Source organism: Gallinula chloropus (genome assembly GCF_964237585.1).
Source record: "Gallinula chloropus genome assembly, chromosome: 3".
NCBI classification, from domain to species: Eukaryota; Metazoa; Chordata; class Aves; order Gruiformes; family Rallidae; genus Gallinula; species Gallinula chloropus.
This window is the reverse complement of record NC_140087.1, coordinates 71,120,915-71,141,311: the sequence shown is the minus strand read 5'-3', so window position 1 is coordinate 71,141,311 and position 20,397 is coordinate 71,120,915. Positions and strand designations below refer to the sequence as shown.

General features: G+C 46.0%; 1 protein-coding gene across 1 annotated transcript in view; it reads right to left on the bottom strand.

Annotated features, from left to right (window-relative positions):
• EHD3 (EH domain containing 3) overlaps positions 1-11,667 on the bottom strand; it is a 28,644-nt gene extending 16,977 nt beyond the window's left edge. Inside the window, exons 1-2 of the mRNA XM_084262512.1 lie at positions 11,150-11,667; positions 4,635-4,811 (exon numbers count right to left, since the gene is read on the bottom strand). Coding sequence (XP_084118638.1) covers positions 4,635-4,811; positions 11,150-11,376 — 404 coding nt within the window. The 5' untranslated portion in view covers positions 11,377-11,667. The remainder of the gene's footprint in view (positions 1-4,634; positions 4,812-11,149) is intronic.
• Between the last annotated feature and the right edge of the window lie 8,730 nt (positions 11,668-20,397).

Genomic DNA, 20,397 nt, shown 5'->3' with positions numbered 1-20,397 from the left:
TGCTTCTGGAACATGGGTGTCAGTCATGACTTATGACAGGATTTCTTACACGCCCTGCACCCCCACCCCCCAGTTGTGAGTTATTAACGAAAATGTGGAAATCTAAATGTTTTCATTGGCTCTTTATATTTTAGTGAGAAATGGTACTTGGGAGTTAGTTTTGTGTTTTGGTTTGTTTTTTTTAAGCATTCCCCTACAGAGTTCCTAAACTCAAGTGCACTGAAAGAACTTGTTTAAAAAAATAACTAACATTGTAGGATTTATGTTCTTTCAAATCTGGTCTTAAAAAGACAGAAAGCGTGACATTCTTGCACCACAGAAATACTGAAGTATAGGCAAGAGGAGATCTCAAGAGGGTGCTTAGTCTAGCCTCCTGCCTCAAGGCAAATGTCAGATTGATCTTGTCTAAAGTGTTCTTTACATCCTTAACAATGTAACAATGCAGACTCACTAACATTTGCTGGGAGTCTACTCCATTACTTAATCATCCTTACAGGAAAACCACTTTTTCTTAAATCTAATCTGAATCTCCCATTTCATAGTGCCTTTCAGCCTCCAACAGTAGATGTGGAAAACGATTTCTTTTCCCCCTCTCTTCTCACAACATACACTATTGTCATCCTGTCTCCTCTCAGACTTTCCTCTAAAACGTGTATTTTGTGTTTCTCCCCATCTTTCAGTTCTCTCTAGCTGCCTGTCCAGCTCATTTCTAAATCCCTGAAGACCCTTGTGACTTTCTTCTGGGACCTCCCTAACTGCTCCATGTATTTCTTCAGGCATGATGCCCCAAGCTGATGCAGTACTCCAGCTGTGACCTTGCCAGTGGTGAACAGAGGGGTTGGATTACTCCTTATCTGTTACATGTGACAGTCCTGTTTATGTAAGATGTTTGCTTTTTTAGCAGCAGTATGACACTTATGACTTATACTCAGCTTGTAATTCACTCCTCCCCCCTCTGCAGCTCCCTCTCTGTGAAATTGCTCTTTATCATGTTGTTCCCCATCTTCTACCTAGGCAAATCACTGCCTAAGAGTAACTTGTTCTTAGAGGGCTACAGCTCATCTATTTCTGTTCGTGCTAACAGCACAGGACAGTAAAAGCCTATCTGTTTACGTGGTGCCTGATAGCATTTCATGGATAGCCTTTTTGTGATAGCATTCCAGGCAGCTATAAATATGTGTGTGTATATGTATGTATGCATATTAATAGGGTGGTGTGACATCCAGGCATAAAACCCACATTATTGTGGGAGGAAGCAGAACTACATACAGGATGGGGGTTGGCACAACAGCTGCTAGATAGCAGTCAAGGCAGACAGAGACCTGCAGCACACAGGTTCTCCTGGCAGTCCCTGCAGCTATGAACTCTTCTGTGCTATGCTACCACCTCACCCCAGTTTTTCAACTCCAAGGAGATTGACAAGAGTGAATCCTTGTGGGTTAGGTGAGTGCCTGCTACTTCAGCCTCTCCCACACCTAGAGCTTGGCAGGTGGCAACTGGGAGTGTTTCTGAATGTGTAACACCTCATGCAGCAGCAAGGGGCTGGCTTGATGCTCCTGTTGAGTGCCAGGTACAGCAGCAGCGAACAAAAGGCTCAGGCTGCCATGCCATTCCCCTGTCCTGCCAGCCTAGGTATGTTCTTCATTGTTAGAGCCCTGAGCATTCCTTGTGGTCTAACATTAAATGGCTCAGACAAGGGGATTTTCCACCAGTTTCTCTAGGGAAAGTACTCCACAGGAGACTTCAGATATAAGGTCAGAGGCCAGCATGAGTGAGTGCATTCTGGCTGTTGGTAAGGTAGTTAAGGCTGTTCCCTTCCTGCTGTCCCTATAAAACTGCAAGACACCAGGGAGCATGACCTAGTTCTGTCTGAGGCCATATGAAGGGAAGAATGTAGTGCCAAACCGGACTTTCATTATCACCTCTATAGACAGAGCATGGGGGTGAAGAGAGAATCTGTTCCACACAAAAGCAGGACTGGTTCCACCTTAAGTTTCCCAAAACAGACTTTGGGGGTAGGAAGAATCTTGCAACCAAGCCAATGTGATAGGAAAGTAATGGCTGAGATTCCTGATTCTGCTCCAGGCCCTTGATGCCAAACAAGCCCTCCTGATAACAAGGTGCAACATGTTGGGATCCCTCCAGAGCTTGGGTACTGCCAAGCACAACTGGACTGAGGAAAACAAACTCCTCTCAATACCCAGGAACCACCTGGGACACGGAGATGCAGACAAGAGACAGGGTACTGTAGGGCTGTATCGAGCAGCTTGTCTGCCCCATCACTGCCCTTAGACAAGAAGGTATGGGCAGGCCCTCCATCTCCTGTGGAGGGAGGGAGGCTCCAAGCAGCACAATTAGCTGCTGTCTCCCAGCCAAATCCTGACTGTACAACTCTTCCCTTGCTTCCTGGAAGGCAGCAGATACCAGTCTCTGCTGGGAAAGGATTACCAGCTGAGGCTGGAATCTCACTCCTCCTGCTCCTTCACTTAGCTTCCCCAGAACAGCAGGTTCTGCACCCCACAGGACACAGTGCTGTGGACTGCACCTCTCAGCCAAGACCAGCATGGTCTGTGTGAATGCTGTTGCTATGTGTTCCCTTTGTCCACAGGTGCCCAGAGCCAACGTTACCTTTTAACAATCCACAAGTAAAGTGGGCTTGCCCATGGTCATGCTCTTAGCTTAGAGGAGTGGCTTCTGGAGATTACCTCCCTTCTCCCTATCTCCTGCTCACAGCCTCCTAGCTAAGTTCAGTGCCTTAGTATATACATAGCAGCAGAAAGATACACCCAAGGCAGACATAGCTTTGCATTGTCACCTGCCAAAAAGCCAGGCCCACAACAGGAGTTAAGTATGAGTGGCTTGGTCCAGTGGGTGCACGCTGACAGACCTGCTAAACTTCTGTCCCTCTGAGTCAATTCTTGCATATGCTTAATATACTAATTAGCTGGGTATTACCATCTGCATTTTTAGCACTGTGATGCTCACAGAGTCCCCCTTACTGTGTCTTCCTCTGCCAGTTTAGAAACCATTACCTTTTTTAATGTGTCAGCAGAAAAGACATTAATTAGCTGTTATGGCTACTCTCAGCACTGCTAGCAGGACTGCTTCTGCTGAATCACTGCTGTGCCCCTCTGCCCTCACAGGCAGACACTTAACTCCTTCCTCACAGGAGAAGGAAGAGTAGCAAGACAGAAACAAGAGCACAGCGTGATGATACAGTGAGCTAGGACTCAGATGGATCTCTTGCTGTATTACGAGCAAACTGCATTCAGGATGCATCAATCCATCCAGTTTGGGACTGTTCACCTTTTCACCCTCCATGCCTGGCCTCCTTGCTTCTCTGCAGTGAAGTGTCAGCTTTGGCTGGTTTTGGCTATCAGCTGAGCTGCTATGATGAATTATGTTCTCTTCATCTACTACCTCTGCACTCCACCTAGGAAGCCTGTTATTTTCTTAGCAGAAGCCACCTTGCTCCCCTGCTGTAGGGAGCAGGCAGTTGCCTGACCTGACTGTTGGCCAGGTGCAGATGTTCTGGGCCTTAAATATTAAAAGTCTTCAAAAGTACCTGGTGCAGGACCATGGTGATGTAACTGAACGATGAGCCTGCATAGTGAAGAGACTCTGAAGCAGAGTGACCCTGAGGCACTGCAAGATTCTCTGCATGGTAGCAACTCCAGCCAGGTCCCTCTTCTCTCATCAAGCTTCTCCCCATGCTTCTCTGCACATCCTTTCCCTGTTCTGTGGCAGCCTACACCAGCACTCCTATGATCAGTACTGGTAAGAGATGCTGCACACCAGGGAGAGAAACTCTCTCAGCTTGGAAGCAGTAAGAGGAGCCAAAGCCCAGCTTTCCTGGCTGTTCAGCTGCACAGCTGCCATGTTTGCAGTGTCTCCCACACTGTGTTAGCAGGGAAGACACTGATGATGGGCGTAGTCAGTTTGTTCCTATCTGCCTGCTGTAGCACAGTTTGTGCTCATCTAGGATATGGGTGTGTGCCGCAGGCTTCCTGTGAGGCCTAGATCCAAACCTCTGTATAGTTGGGGATGGAAAGGTTACATTCCTCAGGTCAGAACCACTGTTCAGGCCCCCTGCTACTATTTTTTTTTTTTAAATGGGAATGACATTAGAGCTATCTTCAGTTTGCACCCAGGTTATATTACCACCATCAGAATGGAGAGTGTCTGATTTTGGTAAGAGGGGCACATTTAGGCAAAGATGTGCATGCATATTGTATCAGTTCTACTTCCCTACTTCAGTGGCTGTATCACTGGACTATTTAGTTTCAGGTGACTGAAGTAATTGCAAGTGGAAGAGTCCAGGAATATAAAAGCAAGGGAGCAAAGCTTAATGCAGGTATTTACCTCTAGATTCCTACAGGATGAACTTAGATGGTGCTGTAGCTTTTGTTAGTTTGTTCAAATAATATGGTTTGCCCCCCTTGAATTTGTTCATCTGCACTACAGTGAATGACTGACTTACACCTGGTAGCACTGGAATGGCTTTGCATCATTCATGTGGATTGGGGGGGAAGGGAAAAGTACAGGGTAATGCCTTATCCCTTTAAATTGCGAGCTAGGCTGCTCATTGGATTCCAGCTTTATTCTCCAGAGCAACAAAATTCTTGATTACTGACCTGTTCAAAAAAGCATTGCCAAAGGCATTGAGTTTCCTGAATGGCTTTTTGGGATCCACCACCAACGCGTTTCCAGGCACAATTCCTTCCACATCTCCTTGCATAACTGCTATAAAGGAGTCAGTTGTAGGCTCTGGTCCAATCCTCATCCCTGGGAAATCCTGCTCCAGCAGGTACCTGTAGGTGAAAAAAACAAGGTGTGGGCAGGAGACGTGAGCTGCCTAAGTCCTAAGTGAATTGTACCAAAGACTGCAGTGTAATTACAAAGCTCAAGAGTATGGATCCTTCCAAGGCTATTTTTAGCACTGCCACAGAATCTCTTGGTAAATGTTGTGGTAGCTTTTCTACTCCGGATCTTGACATTTAAAGCTTTCTTATTTCAGGTAGACTAAGAAATTGAGAAGATTAGAGCTGCTGACAAGAGATTCTCATCATGTTTGATCATTTTGTGTATTTGGTCCTCAAGACATTTAGAACCGACTTAGCACGGTAAAGTAAAACCAGCAGTTCACTGCAATCACAGAGTTAATCCTGAAACCTTACTGGCCTTTGGTGCCAATATCAATTACTTCACTGCCTCTCATTTCAGCAGACTCATCCACCTAATGTGCTTAGCCCCCAGTCCAAATCAGTCACTCAAATGCCAGCTTCTCCCATGCTTGACTTTTGAAGCCTCCAGCCTCCCTCTTTGCTTCTGCAATGCAGCTACAGGTCTGCAACACAAACTGCTTAAGCATATTGAGCATTAAGCATGTGGGTGGCACAGTATATCCCAATGTCTTATCAAGCTGAACAGCACAGTGAGCAGTGTCCCTCATTTGCTAAGCCTCTGCAGAGGTACAGTTTAGCAAATTTCAGTGACAGTCACTCATGAGACTGTAGGACTTACAAGGAACCTGACAGCACCTCTGCCAAATTCAGGGTGGGTCAACAGTGTGCATGGGACAGTTCCCTTTGGCTCACAAAAGAGCCAGATGCCATCACTGAGGTTAGGTCTGTGTGGGTGCAGATGGCTGGTCTAGCTCTGTGTATGGGACTCACTGAGGTGAGTCTTATCACAAAGAATAAGAGTTTCCTCGCATGTGAGGGATTACAGGACCACTGACACGAAAGCTTCCAAAAACTTTTGGGGCTCCTGCTCTCAGCAGAAGTAATGACCATCCAGTCTTCTAGGGACAACAAAAAATTGTGCTTGTTCAGCAGGGGTATTTACTTGACACTATGTCAGCAAGTGCATCTTCAATTCCCAATGGGCAAGGCCAAATCACTTAGACCAAAAAGTACAAATAGCAAGGACAGGGCCAGGATATATTGCAAATCTCTGCTAATGTTGATGAGAAGAATGACTGCAGTAAAAATCTCAACAACAATATCCAGAATACCTTTAAGTGCTGACCATCTCCCTTACTGATACTTTATCATGTGTTTTCTTGTATCTTTCATCTGAAGTGATTTCCAAGTCCTGTGCTTACCAGATTGCCACCAGAAATGACCTCTCCAAATGGGAGCAACTCTGAGATGAAACAGCAGCTCTTTTGCACTTCCCAAAATATTGAAATAGTACAGGAAGGATTCCAGGAAGGAAACAACTCTCTGATCTCCTATACTAGGGTGAGTACATCCTATCTACCTAATGACTATGCAGGGATTCTTCGAACCTATAGAAGTGGGACAGTATTGAATGTGAGTAGACTATGACTAACACTGGTGTGTCCCCCCTCCCTGACAAGTGATCACAATACAGTTTCCTGGCAGGTACAGCAATTTCTCTCTAGATTGAGGCAGCTACTTTCTCCCACCAAGGGTTCTGTAGACTTTCGTAAAAGTGTTTTTGGCTCCATTTCCTGGAAAGCTCTTTACACTGGCATAACCATTTGCTAGGTTAGAAGCCACTTGGCCATGCTCTGTAAACTAAGTTCATGCCTCCAGGATGGCAATTCAAAAGTGTTAGCACCTGATGGGCATTGCTGTGATGCTAGTCAAGGCTACTGGCTTTCCTCCGCCCCCACTTTGTACTCGGCTTTTAATCTAACATAATGTATTAAAAAGCAATATACTGAAAGGCTTTCATTAAATCCATAGAAATAAGTCTTATGAGTTCTCTCCTGCAAATACTAGGGAGAAAAAACAACAGGTAGTGACAATTGACAAATGCAATAAATGGAATTGCTTTTGAGAACCCCCCAAGCTCCTAATGCCAGGTTGCAGCCTTGCTGTAACAATAACCCACTTCGTTTTTTTATGGTGATATGCACATGTAATATGATAGCTTTGGAGCAAGAGGAGAGGGAAAAAAAAGCCTGGGGGGATTGTCATTTATAGACAAAGCTTCCAAGAAAGCCTAAGCAGAAGTCCTGCATATAACAGCAACACTCCTCCTCCAGACAGGCTGCTCAAAATTTTATCACAGCTCCACTCAGCTAGTGTTTCAAGGCATTTCTGTGTTTATTTCTCTTGTAAGACTTAAAAAACACAAACAAAAGATCCCAACAAAAGCACTCACACAGAAGCAGCTACTAGCCAATGTTAATTGACTTAATGTGCAACAAGTGGTATGAAATCAGAGAGATGGAAGATTTGCACTGCCTAGTATCATAGCATCTATTTTAAGTAAGGCTTCTCTGGGAGATCTGGGTACATTGTGCAGCAGGGTGTCTGCAGCACAAGAATCTCATTGTACGCAGGACAAATAGAAGGGATTTATTGACACTGAGGGGAAAGAGGCACTTCTGCAAGGCAGCTGACAAACACAGTCTCTGATAATGCAAGCAAGCTAGAGAACACAAGCAATTGTCACATTTGTGGGGATTTCTGGGAGAGAAATAGCTGTGGAAAACACCAACCAGCAATTTCCCCTGCTGGCATGCCTTATTATGAGATGCTGAACATCCTTAAAGGGACCCAGGGCAGTGACCTCCAGCCAGACTGGGGAAGCCTGCAGAGAGTTCCAGGCAAGAGGTGAGTGTGGGGTTTTTTTATGACCAATCTGGTTTTTTGGAGAAGTGTCTGGAGTTGGTATGTACCTAGGAGCATTGTGTTGTTCACCCCACTTCAGGCCTGTCCCTGCTCCTGATGAAGGCCAAGGGTAGGAAAGCTGCACCCCAGTTCGGTGTGCCCTTTCCCAGGCAGGTTCAGAGCAGCATAGGAGCCAGGCAAGGATATCCCTGGCTTTGTGCAGGAATGCTGCAGGATGTGGGAAGAGGGGCTGCTTGCCCATGATGAGTCATGCTGGAGCCTCGCAGGATGCTGCTGTGTGTGGCAGCAGAGGTGATGCGAAGCAGGAAAGGGAAGAGGGGCAGAGCAGGAGGAAGTGGTGACAACTGCCTGGTGTAAGCAGAGATGAAAGGTTCAGGGCCACACAGGGAGGTCACAGCAGAGCTCTGTGTGTAGCTTGCGACAAACAGCCTGGAGAGGCCAGGACACACAAATGATTAGCACCAGGAGGAAAAGGTGGCCGCACCAGAAAAGCAAGCCATGTTGACAGTTAGTAGGGCTCTGGCAGGCTTGTTTATTTTATTAGCAGGATGGCTGGACAGGAGCCAGGATTATTTTTAGAAAAGACCACAGAATCTAAGTTAATTAGGAGAAAAATGTTCTGTCCTGCACTCCCACCCTCTTACAGGAAACATAAAAAGCAATAACACTGGCAGGCTCCACTGGCATCCTGCTGTGGCTGTCAGATGTTCACAGGTAGAGGTGCTGTCTTGCCATCACCTTTCAGACACTGGTCCTATAGAAAAGGATCAGCCAAATGTATGCTGAGAAGTGGGAGTGAGCACAAAGAGGATACAGCAGGAAGCAGGAATGGAAAAGACTGCAGTTAGTGACACTACATCTTTCACACAACAAATTAAGGCTCAGTTATCTGGGTCCCTGAAAGCAGGGCAGGGGAAGAACAGCATGGTTGCACTAAAAACAAGCCAATGCCCTGGTCTTGCTTCACTGGCTTTGACCCACACAACTCACCTCCCTCCTCTCCCTGCCTGTAGGCATGTTCTCACTGCTGACCTTGACTGCCTTCTTTCTGCCATCACCTCCTGAGAAGCAAACAGCCTCACTGCAATGCACTGCAGCTTAGAAATGCAAGGCTCTGAAGCACCTCTCATTCATGGGGGATCCGAGGTGAAACAAGGAAGATGTTTGTGAGTAAGCCTACCTCAGGTAGGTGACTAAAGTCTTTTGCCCCTTTTTTAATGGTGTACTGGGATCCAGGTGAACTGTGACTGAGTTAATTCCACAAGTGTTTAGTGGCACTAAATCATATCCCTAAATGGCACAGCAAAACAAGTAGGATGCAGCAAGAGTGAATACACAGGGATAACATTAAGTATCCCTCATCCTGACAAGATTATGGAAGAGATGTCCAAAGGCTGTTTCTTGTGTCTCTCTAATGTCAAAGCATCATGGCTGTTTCCCCTCTCACTTCCTCCCCTAGTACCCTTTAACTCCTCCCTGCTATCAGTTTTAGCTCCTTCTTGCCTGACCACAAGAACTCTGGATGCTAATCTGCTGCTTATCACAGCTCTGATGACCAGTAGCTGCAAGCTCACACTGGAAGCCAGTCTCCAGCAACACCCATTCTTCTGGCATCTTCTGCCTCTGGTTGGGAACATAGCGGAGCAAGACCCTCACACTCCTACTCTGCGGCCAAGTGGTTCAAGTTCTCTGCTTTCACCTTCTTATGTACTGTTGCACAGAGTAACCTCTGCCTTCCTGGGTGGCCTACTCTGCTCCATTTTGCACTCCTGTGAAGCAAAGGCTCCTGGTCACTTCGGCCTCTGAGCAGGATCATTCCAGCCTTGGGCACAGAGAAAGGTGGGAGTGAATGAATGAAATGCAGTGGCTGAACAGAGGCTCAGATCAGCCTACTGATAGGAGAGCTATGGGGTTGCTGTCACACCACACGAGTAAAGGCTCAGTCTTCTCCTCTTGCCTGTAAGGTTTTGCACATGAACTTGCAAAATGAGCTCAGGCTTACAGAAAAATGACTTCACTGAACAGGAAGGGACAAAGGCAGGAAGTATCTGCTAACAGCATGCAGGTGAGGCTGCAGGAAAAGCTGATGCTGGCAATCCAGAGAGAGGTACTATGAAGAGATGCTCTAGTTACATGGCTAGCAACCTCAGGAATGGACACTCAGCAGCCTACTCATGTTCAGGGGAAGCTTGCTCTGAGGTGTCAGTAACACAGAGGACAGAAAAACCCTTTCAAACAGGTTTGACACCAAGACACAGAACAAAGACCTGGGGTGGAACCAGACAACTGTGTTATCCAAGTTAGCATCTCATTTTCAGGGGAGCAACTACCTTTCCAACTATGAGCCAAATACTTAAAGTCATTCATGCCCCTTCACCACCTACCTGACCTGCTCACATAAGAAAAGCCTTTTCACTCAAACTTTGTTTTTCAGGTGCATGACAAACATGTATTTTGTGCTTGGCTCCTGGTGAGGCTTTAAGTAGCAGGAATATTACAGCACACACAAAACCACTTTACTCCACATTTCTCAAGGTCACTCCTTAAGAGGTGCAGTCAATTTGCTTCACCTCTCTCTACCCTCCAGAGCTCACTCCTCCACTAAGAGTGGCAGAACAAAGGGCTGGCTGCTTGTGGCTTGCATCCAGATTTACACTGGGGTAATTCCACAGATTTCAACATGGCCACACCAGAAAAAAGGCTGGAATTTAATGCTCAGCTTATGAATCACATAGAAAACGTAGACAGCACAGCTTCAGCTATGATCCCAAGAGGAAGGCTGCTGCAAGTTGAACTAGCAGTGTGGCTGAACAAATTCCTGCAACCGAGACCAGCTGAAAGAGTTTAACCCTCTCTTTTACAGTTTCTCATCAAATCCACAACTGGTAGCTGCCCTTTCTTTGCCATTCAGAACAAACTTGCTACTCCCAGAATCTCAGCAGAGAAGGACAGTTAAATCAGGGCTTACTTCTGGAGCCCAGAAGATGGGCTGGTCTCACATGCACCCATGCTTCTCTAACTAGGCTCTGGGCATTGCCTCTGGGCCCAGTGCAGAAGAAAGACTAACCATTAGAAACCCAAGAACCCACTTTAAGGCTCCCTAGGCCAGAGGCTACCCCGGCCACCCAAAAGCTACACCAAGCTGAAGCGAAGGGCTATTAGAGGAGCTACCTTGACCCGAGGAGTCAGGGGATACCCTGTGCACGGCTTCTCACAGCCTTTGCACTTTGAACGGACTAGAGGGCCCTGAGTGACTCACATTGCCACGGTAATGCCCTGCCTGCACTCCTCAGCCCTGCTCTGGGCCACTTTTTTTGCCACGTCGGTGTTTCACGGGACATTTCATTCACCCTGTCCTTGCGAAGGAACAGCAATCCCAGGAGTTCAGAGAGGTGGCTTTTGATGGCCACAGAATATGGCACAGAGGAGGGATCCAGGCATAGCACAGGCACAAGAGACCCTCCCTCTGCCCCACCACGGCCGGGGAAAGTGCGGGCACGCCCAAGAGGGAGGAGGGGAGCAGGCAGGCCAGGCTTTACCTGATGAAGGTGGTCTTCCCTGTGGAGTACTGCCCCACCAGGAGCACCATGGGCTTGTTGTCGAAGTCCGCATCCTCCAGCGCCGGCGAGTGGAACTCGTGGAACTTGTAGTGCTCTTCCAGAGGGAGCAGCTTGGTTTTGTAGAGCTTTTTCAGGCCATCGCTGACCGTCTGAAACACCTCGGGGTCCTTCCTCCGGCGGTCATCGGTGCCCAGCCAGCTGAACATCTTGGGGCTGCCTGAAGCAAGCTTCGCAGCGACCACGGAGGCTGGGGCGGGGGAGAGGGCGGACAAGGGAGGCGCCGCTGGCTGGCTGCCGACGAGGGCTACCCCCGCATAACCCCCTCAGGCCGGGCGGCGGGGCCCAGGGGACGGCCCGACAGGCCTCGCTCCCCTCAAGTGCCCACCCGCGAAGGCCTCCTTCCGTTACGCGACCCGCACCGGCTGCTTCAGTCAGAAAACGTTCCCCGCGGGTGGACGCCGCCTTCCCTTCGCGCCGCCGGCTCCCAGCGTGGGCATGCCGCGAAGGCAGAGCGGGCGGTGGCGGCAGCAGCACGCTCTAAGAGAGCCGGGCGGAATTTAAGGGCGGTGCTCCAGGAAATGGGCTGGTAGGCGGAAGTCGGCGGCTGCCGGCCGCTCGTTCTCCGCTGCGGGTGAAGCTGTGCCGGGAGGCGCCATGTTGAGGCGGGGCGCTAAGCGACAGGAAAGGTGGGGGGAGGAAGGCGGGGCCGCCTCCCCCCCCCACCCTGTGGTGCGGTGAGGCGGTCGTGGGCTCTGGTGCGGGCCTTCGCAGACCGGCCGCCATTTTAATTTCCCTTCTCACCTCACTGCAAAATAAACCCCCGCGTGTGCAGATTTGAGAAGGAGTCAGCTCTTTCTGAGCGCTGCTACCTCCAGCTGGGTCCCCAAGCCTGTAATTGAGTTACAGAATCACAGAAGGTTAGGGGTTGGAAGGGACCTCTGAAGACCTAGTCCGACCCCCCTGCCAGCGCAGGATCACTTAGACAAAATCACACAGGAATGCATCCAGGTGGGTTTTGAATGTCTCCAGAGAAGGAGACTCTACAACCTCTCTGAGCAGTCTCTGCCAGTGCTCTGTCACCCTCACAGTGAAAAAGTTTCTCCTTATGTTCACATGGAACCTCCTATGCTCCAGCTTGCAGCTGTTGCCCCTTTTCCTATCATTTGCCTTCACTCAGAAGAGCCTGACTCTCACCCTTTACATAAACATTAATTAGGTCACCCCTCACTGCCCTCCAAGCTAAAGAGACCCAGCGCTCTCTGCCTTTCTTCATAAGGGCTCCCTTAATCATCTTGGTGGCCCTGGCTGGACTCTTTCAAGGAGTTCTATGTCCTTCTTGAACTGAGGGGCTCAGAACTGGACACAATATTCCACAGACAGTCTCACCTGGGAAGAGCAGAAGAGAAGGACCTCTCTTGACCTCCTAGCTAGACCTCTTCTAATACACCCCAGGATACCATCAGCCTTCTTGGCCATGAGGGCACATTGCTGGTTCATGGTCATCCTGCTGTCAGCCAGGACCCCCAAGTCCCTCTCAACTACACTGCTCTCCAACAGGCCAGTCCCCAACCTCTACTGGTTTCTGGGGTTGTTCTTCCTTAGATGCAAGACCCTACACTTGCCCTTGTTAAATCTCATTACATGTCTCCCCGTCCCAACTCTCCAGCCTGTTGCACTGCTGCTATTCCTCACATCTCAGGATGTGCCCAGAAGAGTTTACCATTTATGCAGATGAGGTGGGTAAATTAGCTGCTGCCTTCACTTCTTTATTCTTGCAGCAATTAGGGCTGTCAGGACAGGGGCTGAGCAAAAGCTGCAGCACCCGGGCCAAAGTCTACACAGGTTTTCCAGTGGTGTCTGGTGGCTTAGCATGACTCGAGAGCCAGCTGTCAGCCATAACGTTGCGCTGCTGAGCTCTCCTCCTCAGAGTTGAGTGGCTGGGACAGAGCAGGGATTATTTTTTTTTTCCTAAAAATATCTCCAAATGGCTTTTTCATTTCAGTTTCTCCAGCAGGTCTGAGAAATGTGGCAAGAAGCAGTTCTGGAAGCGGTCCCGCGATGTGTCAGGCTCATGCCCTTTCCCAGCCATTTGTAGACAGGAGGAGCCTGGGCCTTGAGTAAGCAGAGGCAGCAGTCTAATAAAAGCGGTTGTTTTTCATGGGGACACACACACCCCTCAAGGCCTATGTGGCCCCCACCCACGGGGCAGCGATCCAGGACCCTTTCTATGCATCTGGTTGCAGGAGCAGCTCTTTTCCTGTCTGTTCCTGTTGTGTGATCCCACGCGCTTGTACACTCTGTGGCATGGCCTGGCCTGTGAGGTGCAAGCAATCACTCCAGGGACCTGTTTTCTTTTTCTGGAAGCAAATAGCAAGCTGACTGTTATTTCTGAGGGTCAGGGTTCTCTGCTTTACTGCCAACGCCTAAAGCTAGTCTGAAAGTGGAATTAATGTTTTGCAATCTCCTTAAGACTAATTTATCTAATTTCTTTACTTTTATAAATACAGACTTTTGGCTTCAAGTATTTGATTACTCCTTTACAGTGAAAACTGAAAATCAAAGGCCCTGTAGAAATGAAGAATTTGGCAAGAATTTATCATTTTGTAGGAAAAAAATAGTTTTCATTTTCTAGATAGTTCTGCCATTTAAGGGCTGTGCTCCCCTGATGCCATTCTGGTATTTCTACAGCTATATGGAGACTCACTGGTGCCTGCTTGTGATATCCTCAGAGCTGAGTAAGGGTCAGGCCAGGAAGCCTTTGATTGTAAATCTCCCCAGGCCAGCTTGATGCCCTTCCTGAATGCAATGAATGGGAGAGGAAAGCAAGGTTTCTGTTGTGCAAGCTATGGGAGCTAACTGATACAGGTACAGCATAGGCACACTTGTCCCATCTTTACAAGAAGAGGATATATATAAAAATCATTAAGTTGTGCTAATCATAAATATGCATATGCGATGGCCACATGGGAAAAAGGAAGTTTCCCTGTCTTGTCAGAAGAAAGTCCCTTTCCTTTGTCACCAGGGCAGATCATAACCAAACTTGTTGGGTTTTATAGACTTTGTTTAGGTGATTAACGAGTTTGCACAATTTTATTTTTCAATCTGTTTTCTTAGTCATTTCTCTCTGGAAGGCTTACTTCCTCAAGCAGTCTCTTTACCTTGAAGTATAGAACTTCTCAAAAACAAAGATAAGTAAAATTAGGAAAGGAAGTTTAGAGTATAATTAGGTTCTAGTTTTTGCCAGAATCCAAACAAAATTTTAATCTGTTTTTATTGTTTATTCCTTTTAATTTCTTAGGCAGATGTTTTAATGGATGGTTTTCTGTTGAACAGATTGGTTTCATGATGCAATTTTTAGGCGATTAAAAAAATTTTTTTGAAAGCAACAAAAGAACAAACCCATTTAAATCTCTTTTTCAAACAATGATTTTTCATTTAAGATTTCACTGCTGGAGAAGCAGCTGTTGTTCTTGACATTTTTGAGCCGTTCAAATGCAAAAGCTCTTTCTTGACTGCCCTGCACAGAAACTATGCTCCTGTGGTGCTCAGGACATACTCGTATCTAACACTGATGGGGGTCTGCTACTGCCCTCTATTACAGAAATTGTCTTTTTTTTTTTATCCAAGCTGTGATGGATGAAACTTATAGCTCTGTAGTTTCTCAGTCGTGTCCCTGCGGTCTGGCAGTCACTTAGCTGGGTGCTTGCCTTGACTGGGAGACAGAGTCTTTGCTGGAGAAGACTCACTTCCCCTTTTCTGCAAGTGAACGTGACTAGAAAAAGTCCCACAGTATTTGCATTCAAAATGAACCCTAATTTTGGGGGTGAAACACATTGTTGTATAACTGAAATCTGTTTCATGTGAAATTAAGTCACGGTGACGTGTGTGTTTGCTTCACTCCTGTCTTAGGTTGGACAGTTTTACTTCCTACAAAAAGAAATCTAAGGCTGGGAAGATTAGCAAGTCAGGGAGTTGGAAAAGAGGTGGTGACTCAGCTGGTATTGTAACATTTTGACAGCTTGAAGAAGCTTGTAGGAGCAGTGAAGTTCGGTAATATTCACTTCCTGTCGGTGCAGTTACTGTCACTGTTTGTTCATTACCAAGTAAGAAACCCAAATAGACAGTGTCAGAAGTTCACCAGTGATGAGTTCAGCAGTGAATAAGCCAAGTTTGTGGGAAAGGGGTGAAGAGAGAAGGTGATGCCGCTGGATCCCTTAATTAAGGCAAATACACTAATTTGATAAGGAAGTGAGGCGGAGTTTACTCTGGGTCAGCTAGACCAAACTCCCCCACTGCCTGCTGTTACCATGTGGCCTAGGAATAAAATAAAATTGTCTATAACATCTTCTATCCCTTTCCTCACTCATTGCTTTGCCTTTACAACTGAGAAAGCTACTACCTTCCTCTCCTGCCCTCACTGGTCCTTCACATTCCTCTGAAATATTTCCCATTATGTTTCTCCTACCATTGTTCTGAGATGGCTTGGCACACACATGCTGTCCTTTTCCCAACCCACTCCGTGCTACTCTTATTCCCTCATTGCCTGGGGTTGAACAATGAAGTGCCCAGAAGTGCCACCACAAAAGGAGAATATGGGGTTGGATAATGTGTGTACAGCAAGTGGGAAGCATGCTTACCTCTAGAGGGTTCACATAAATTTCACAGCAAAGAAAGTATGTTGTATTGCACGTAGGGAACCTGACCCATGTGATGTCTCTAATAGTGCAAGAAGAAAAAACCTCTGAGCCCTTCGCTGCCCTTGCAGTGCAGAAGCTGGGACGTTTCTCCCATAACTCTTGGATGGTTTTGGCTGTCTCTGTCATAGGATGTATACTTCCCTCAAACTCACATAAATGGTCTTTTTTGAAGCAGTTATGATTTAGTGATTGACAAAGTGAATGACTGTTATGGTCCCACCTGTTTTGAGAAAACTTGAGGGGTTTCGAGGATAGTTCCTTTTTGAGCTTTTTCTTATGTGAAAGCAGAAATCCCATTAAAATGTATTGACACATCTTCCTGTTCTACCTTGCCAGTGACATATGGAGAGACATGGAGTTTTGTGCTTTCAACAATCAAATGGCTAACTAAACAAGGAAGCTGCCTTCCACTGAAGCAATGAGTGAGTCAAACGGCAGTCCGCATTGATGGACTGACCTGTTCCTTCATGCTTTCTGTGGATCATTTTGCATTGAGCTCTTCAGAAATTTTCTGGCATTACTCAGTATGCTTTTTTTCCCCCGCCTCCTGCTTCTATCACAGTGCTTGATAGGTTAGGACTAGCTCTCAGGGTTACGTAGGCAAGACATATATATATGTGTGTGTGTGTGTATATATATATATACATATATATACAGGCACACATGTGCACATAAATACATACATAGGTAGAGATAACATATATACTATTTTAGAACAGCACGCAAAACTGCCAGTGGAACAATTATCTTCACAGTGAGGACACACCTGGAGAAGGTAGGAACCCCAAGTGTTATGTAGAGGGTTTTGGTGTGGGTGTTCAAGCAGCTGTCTGTGGCTAGCATGGTCAGGATTTTACAGGGGCTTGAAAACACTGTCACCACAGTGCTGAGATGAAGCTGTCCTCTAGGATCGGATGGGTGTATTAGTTAATACAACACTGCTGGCTGTGCTGAGTGCAGCAGCTGCTGCTGTGCTTTTCTATGGAAGATTTGAAGGGAAAGGCAAAAAGTTCCTATCAGTAAACTTGAGAAGAATTGGCATGATGTAAAACAATTACATGAGCTGCATCGTATATCACAGCTCTGAAGCTTTTGCCTGCCAAATGGTTGGGAACAGAGACTGGTGTTTTAGCTAGCCAAGGTTTTGTGCACCCTTGTTCTCTCAGTTTTGCTGTTTAGGGATGGTTTAGCTGATACTTGATTGCAAAGTATTCTGCAGAGATCAAAAGTTTCTTCTGACTTTATTGGGAGTTGTGGGCAGTCAGAATCTCTAATGATTAGGAAGGTTATGAATATGATGTTGTAACCTTAAGTGCGAAAGGACAGATCTTGAGTAAATGGGATTTTCATATTTCCACTGATTTCAATGTAGCATGGACAGTTTAGACAGAAGAGAGAATGCATTTTAAATTCTCAAACTGTTTAAAAGAGCATTATTTCTCGGAGAGGGATTGTTTGAAGTTCTGAAAGCCATCCAGGCATTTTTGCTACAGGCTTGTTAACATCAGTGGGAGGCTCTTGGGGCAGGTTCACTGCTCAGCCTTGAAAATCTCTGCACCAGAAGGTGTTTGTCAACTTTTGAGCCAGTAATCTAAGTACATGAAATTCAGGGCCAGGTCCTCCACCTGTCTGCATGTTGATTCGTTTTGTGAGAAAACACAGTTCAGTGCTTCTATTAATGATTTTTCTATTTGCTAAAAAGCCCACAAGGAAGAGTGGGAGTCAGCTTTGAGTTTTTATTTCAGAAATACACTGCTATGTTTAATCAAAGATGGGAGGTTGTACCTGCAAGTGCTGTTTTCATACTGTGTATTTAGAGACTAATAAAGGTTAACAAAGCCTAATACAGTCACATTTCTATGTTGACTAATGATGGCTAATTTCTGTAGCTAATGTTCCGCTGTGTGCAAGAATGGTTGTAAAGGATGGTCCTGCATCATTTGTTCTGCTCACACTAAAATGTATTATTTTGCATGGAAACATTTGCTCTGTTCCACGCAATCAGGAGGGGCTCCTCAGCCCAGATACAGATTGTTAAATCAGAGGAGTTGGGCTGAGCTCTGCCAGCTTCAGGTTTCATCCTCAAATTGCCCAGAGCTCCAGCGTTGCCTGAGAGAAATCCTCTTGTAGAGAGAGTAAGAGACTCGCAGAGAATTCTTTCCTGGTCCAATTACATTTACTAAAAGTGAAGGATTTTCTCTGGCTTCTTCAGGTTATCATTTTAATACTTAGGGACGAGGCTTCCAAGATGTGGAGAAAGATCATGGGAGATCATAGAATGCTAATGTAGTGGAAAAACTTAGGTCAGATGGCAAACATACTAAGTAGGGGAACATGCAAAGAATAGAGAATTAAATCCATCCAATCCACTGGTTCACAGCTTCCATCTAAAGCTTTTAACCTCTGTCAGCTACACTTGGCTGCTTTCCCTTAGAAATTTTAATTGCTGGAAGAGACATGCCCACACTCTGCCCCACCCATGCCAGAGGACACAGCGGGACACTCCACTTCGGTCTGGCTCAGTAATATTGCTGAGTGGAGTACAAGTGATTTCCAGGTATGCCTTGGATAGTCATATACAACTGTATCTGGCACCTGCTCTTACACCTAACTGCAGCCAGACAGCAGGCAGAAGGTTAAAACACAAGGTGGAACACCTTGTAGCTGCCTAAGCAATGACTGCTCATGACACATGAAATGCTTCATTGAATCTTTTGTTCGAAGATTTTCAGGTAATTTGGAAAATAGTTTAAAATGATACAGCTACAGGCAGGTTCAGGTGTGAGGTTTTCAAAACCTAAAGTAGCTGCATCATTGACTCTCAACACCCACTGTTACATTTGAGGCTGCTGGCTGAATTTCTTGAAAATAAGGCTATGTATTAAGGTGATTTAAACCTCAATTTTTGATAGCATTGGGGTTTTTTTCATACCATCTCTGGGTTTCAAGGCCTGTCTATAAAGTTTAGTTCTTTCTCAAATAGATGCCAGACTAAGGTGAGAACTGGTGAAAATTTACAATGATTTTTTCAGGCATTGGGGATGCTCTGCACACCCAGAAATCAAGTCTCTAGTATTTGCTCTTCACTGTAGCTCAAAGGATGTCGATTGCTCACCATTCCTTTTCCTGTGGAGCAGCAAAGTGAGAAATTCTTCATCATACATGTTTTGTCTGTCTATATAAAGTGCAGCCAGTCTCCAGGATGTTTTCTTCCTCTTGTTTTTCTCTTAAATCTATCTCTTTGTCTGTTGCTCATGTTGTTGTAACCGTGAAGGCTGTAAAAGGGCAAGGTTTGGAGGGAGAGACACTGTTTTTCATCTGGAGAAAATAAAAGGCAAGTTGTTAGACCCTTAAATCCTTGTTCAGGTCTGAAATGTCTGCTGTACAATAGAAAATTGAATTTTTGATTCCAGGGTTGTATTTTGAAGATTTTCTTTTGATTGCCCTTGAGGATCAAGCCTTGTGGATCAGTTGTAGAGAAGTTTTATAACAAACTCTCGGTGTGGGAGTACGGTGCAATCTGTGGCTGTTTGGTTTCTCACAGGGAATGCTGGTGACCTTCAACTTCAATGGGAATAACAACTGGTTCCAAACTGAGACCAGTTTCCTAGGGGTCCTGGGGCAGTGATTTTGAGGCTGAGAGAGCCTCCTCTGCAGGGAAGCCTTCCAAATACTGTATCATTACGGCATCTGAACCATTTCTTGAACTTTGTAGCCTGATGCATTTTTCCAGTCCAGGCTGTAATGAGAAGGCTGTGCTTATGGTCACCTTGTTACCACTGATGGGCCTGATTTGCCTGCTGAGATGTTAATCATGGTTTCTCCCAGGAGCCCACCACTCTCAGGAAGAGCTGATGGCTGCTAATGTTTAGTGTAGCTGCTAATATTAAAAAAAGGGCTATGAAATCACTCTTTTCTGTTTTCAGTGCAGGGATGAGAAACATCTGCCTTGAATGGTAGAAGAAAAAAAATCTCAGCATCCAATTTCATGTGTAAATCTGTGGGAATCAGCAAAATGGAATGTGACCTCTTGGGGAATATTGTATCGTTCTCCAAAATGAGGCAAAAAGGGCAAAATAACCATTGGAGGTGTTCTAAGTAATGGCTTTGTAACACCTAATGTATTCAATTTTTCTGTGAGTCTTTGGTTTATCTTACTTTATTGGTTTTTTGGGAGGGGAAATAACCACATGCCAGAATGTGATTGAACAAAAACTGCCATTCATGTTGCAGCATGTTATGAAAATCCCCTGGGGAGCCTAAAACAGTCTAGAGAGAGACTGAGAGTAGCCATGTGTACGTCTTCAAAACCCCAGTAAAAGGCAATGGGATCACTCATTTTGATTTCACTCAGGTCTACAGTGAATGCAAAGCCTTGAAACTGCAGTGATAGGTGCTAGATTAGAATTGGACGGGTCCCCACTTGTCCTGGGAATGCCATCCCCTTACCCCCACCTCCTCTAGCTGAGGAGAAATTTTAAAAGCCGTGGTTAAATTGACTTTTTACCCTTATGTCAATTATCAGGAATT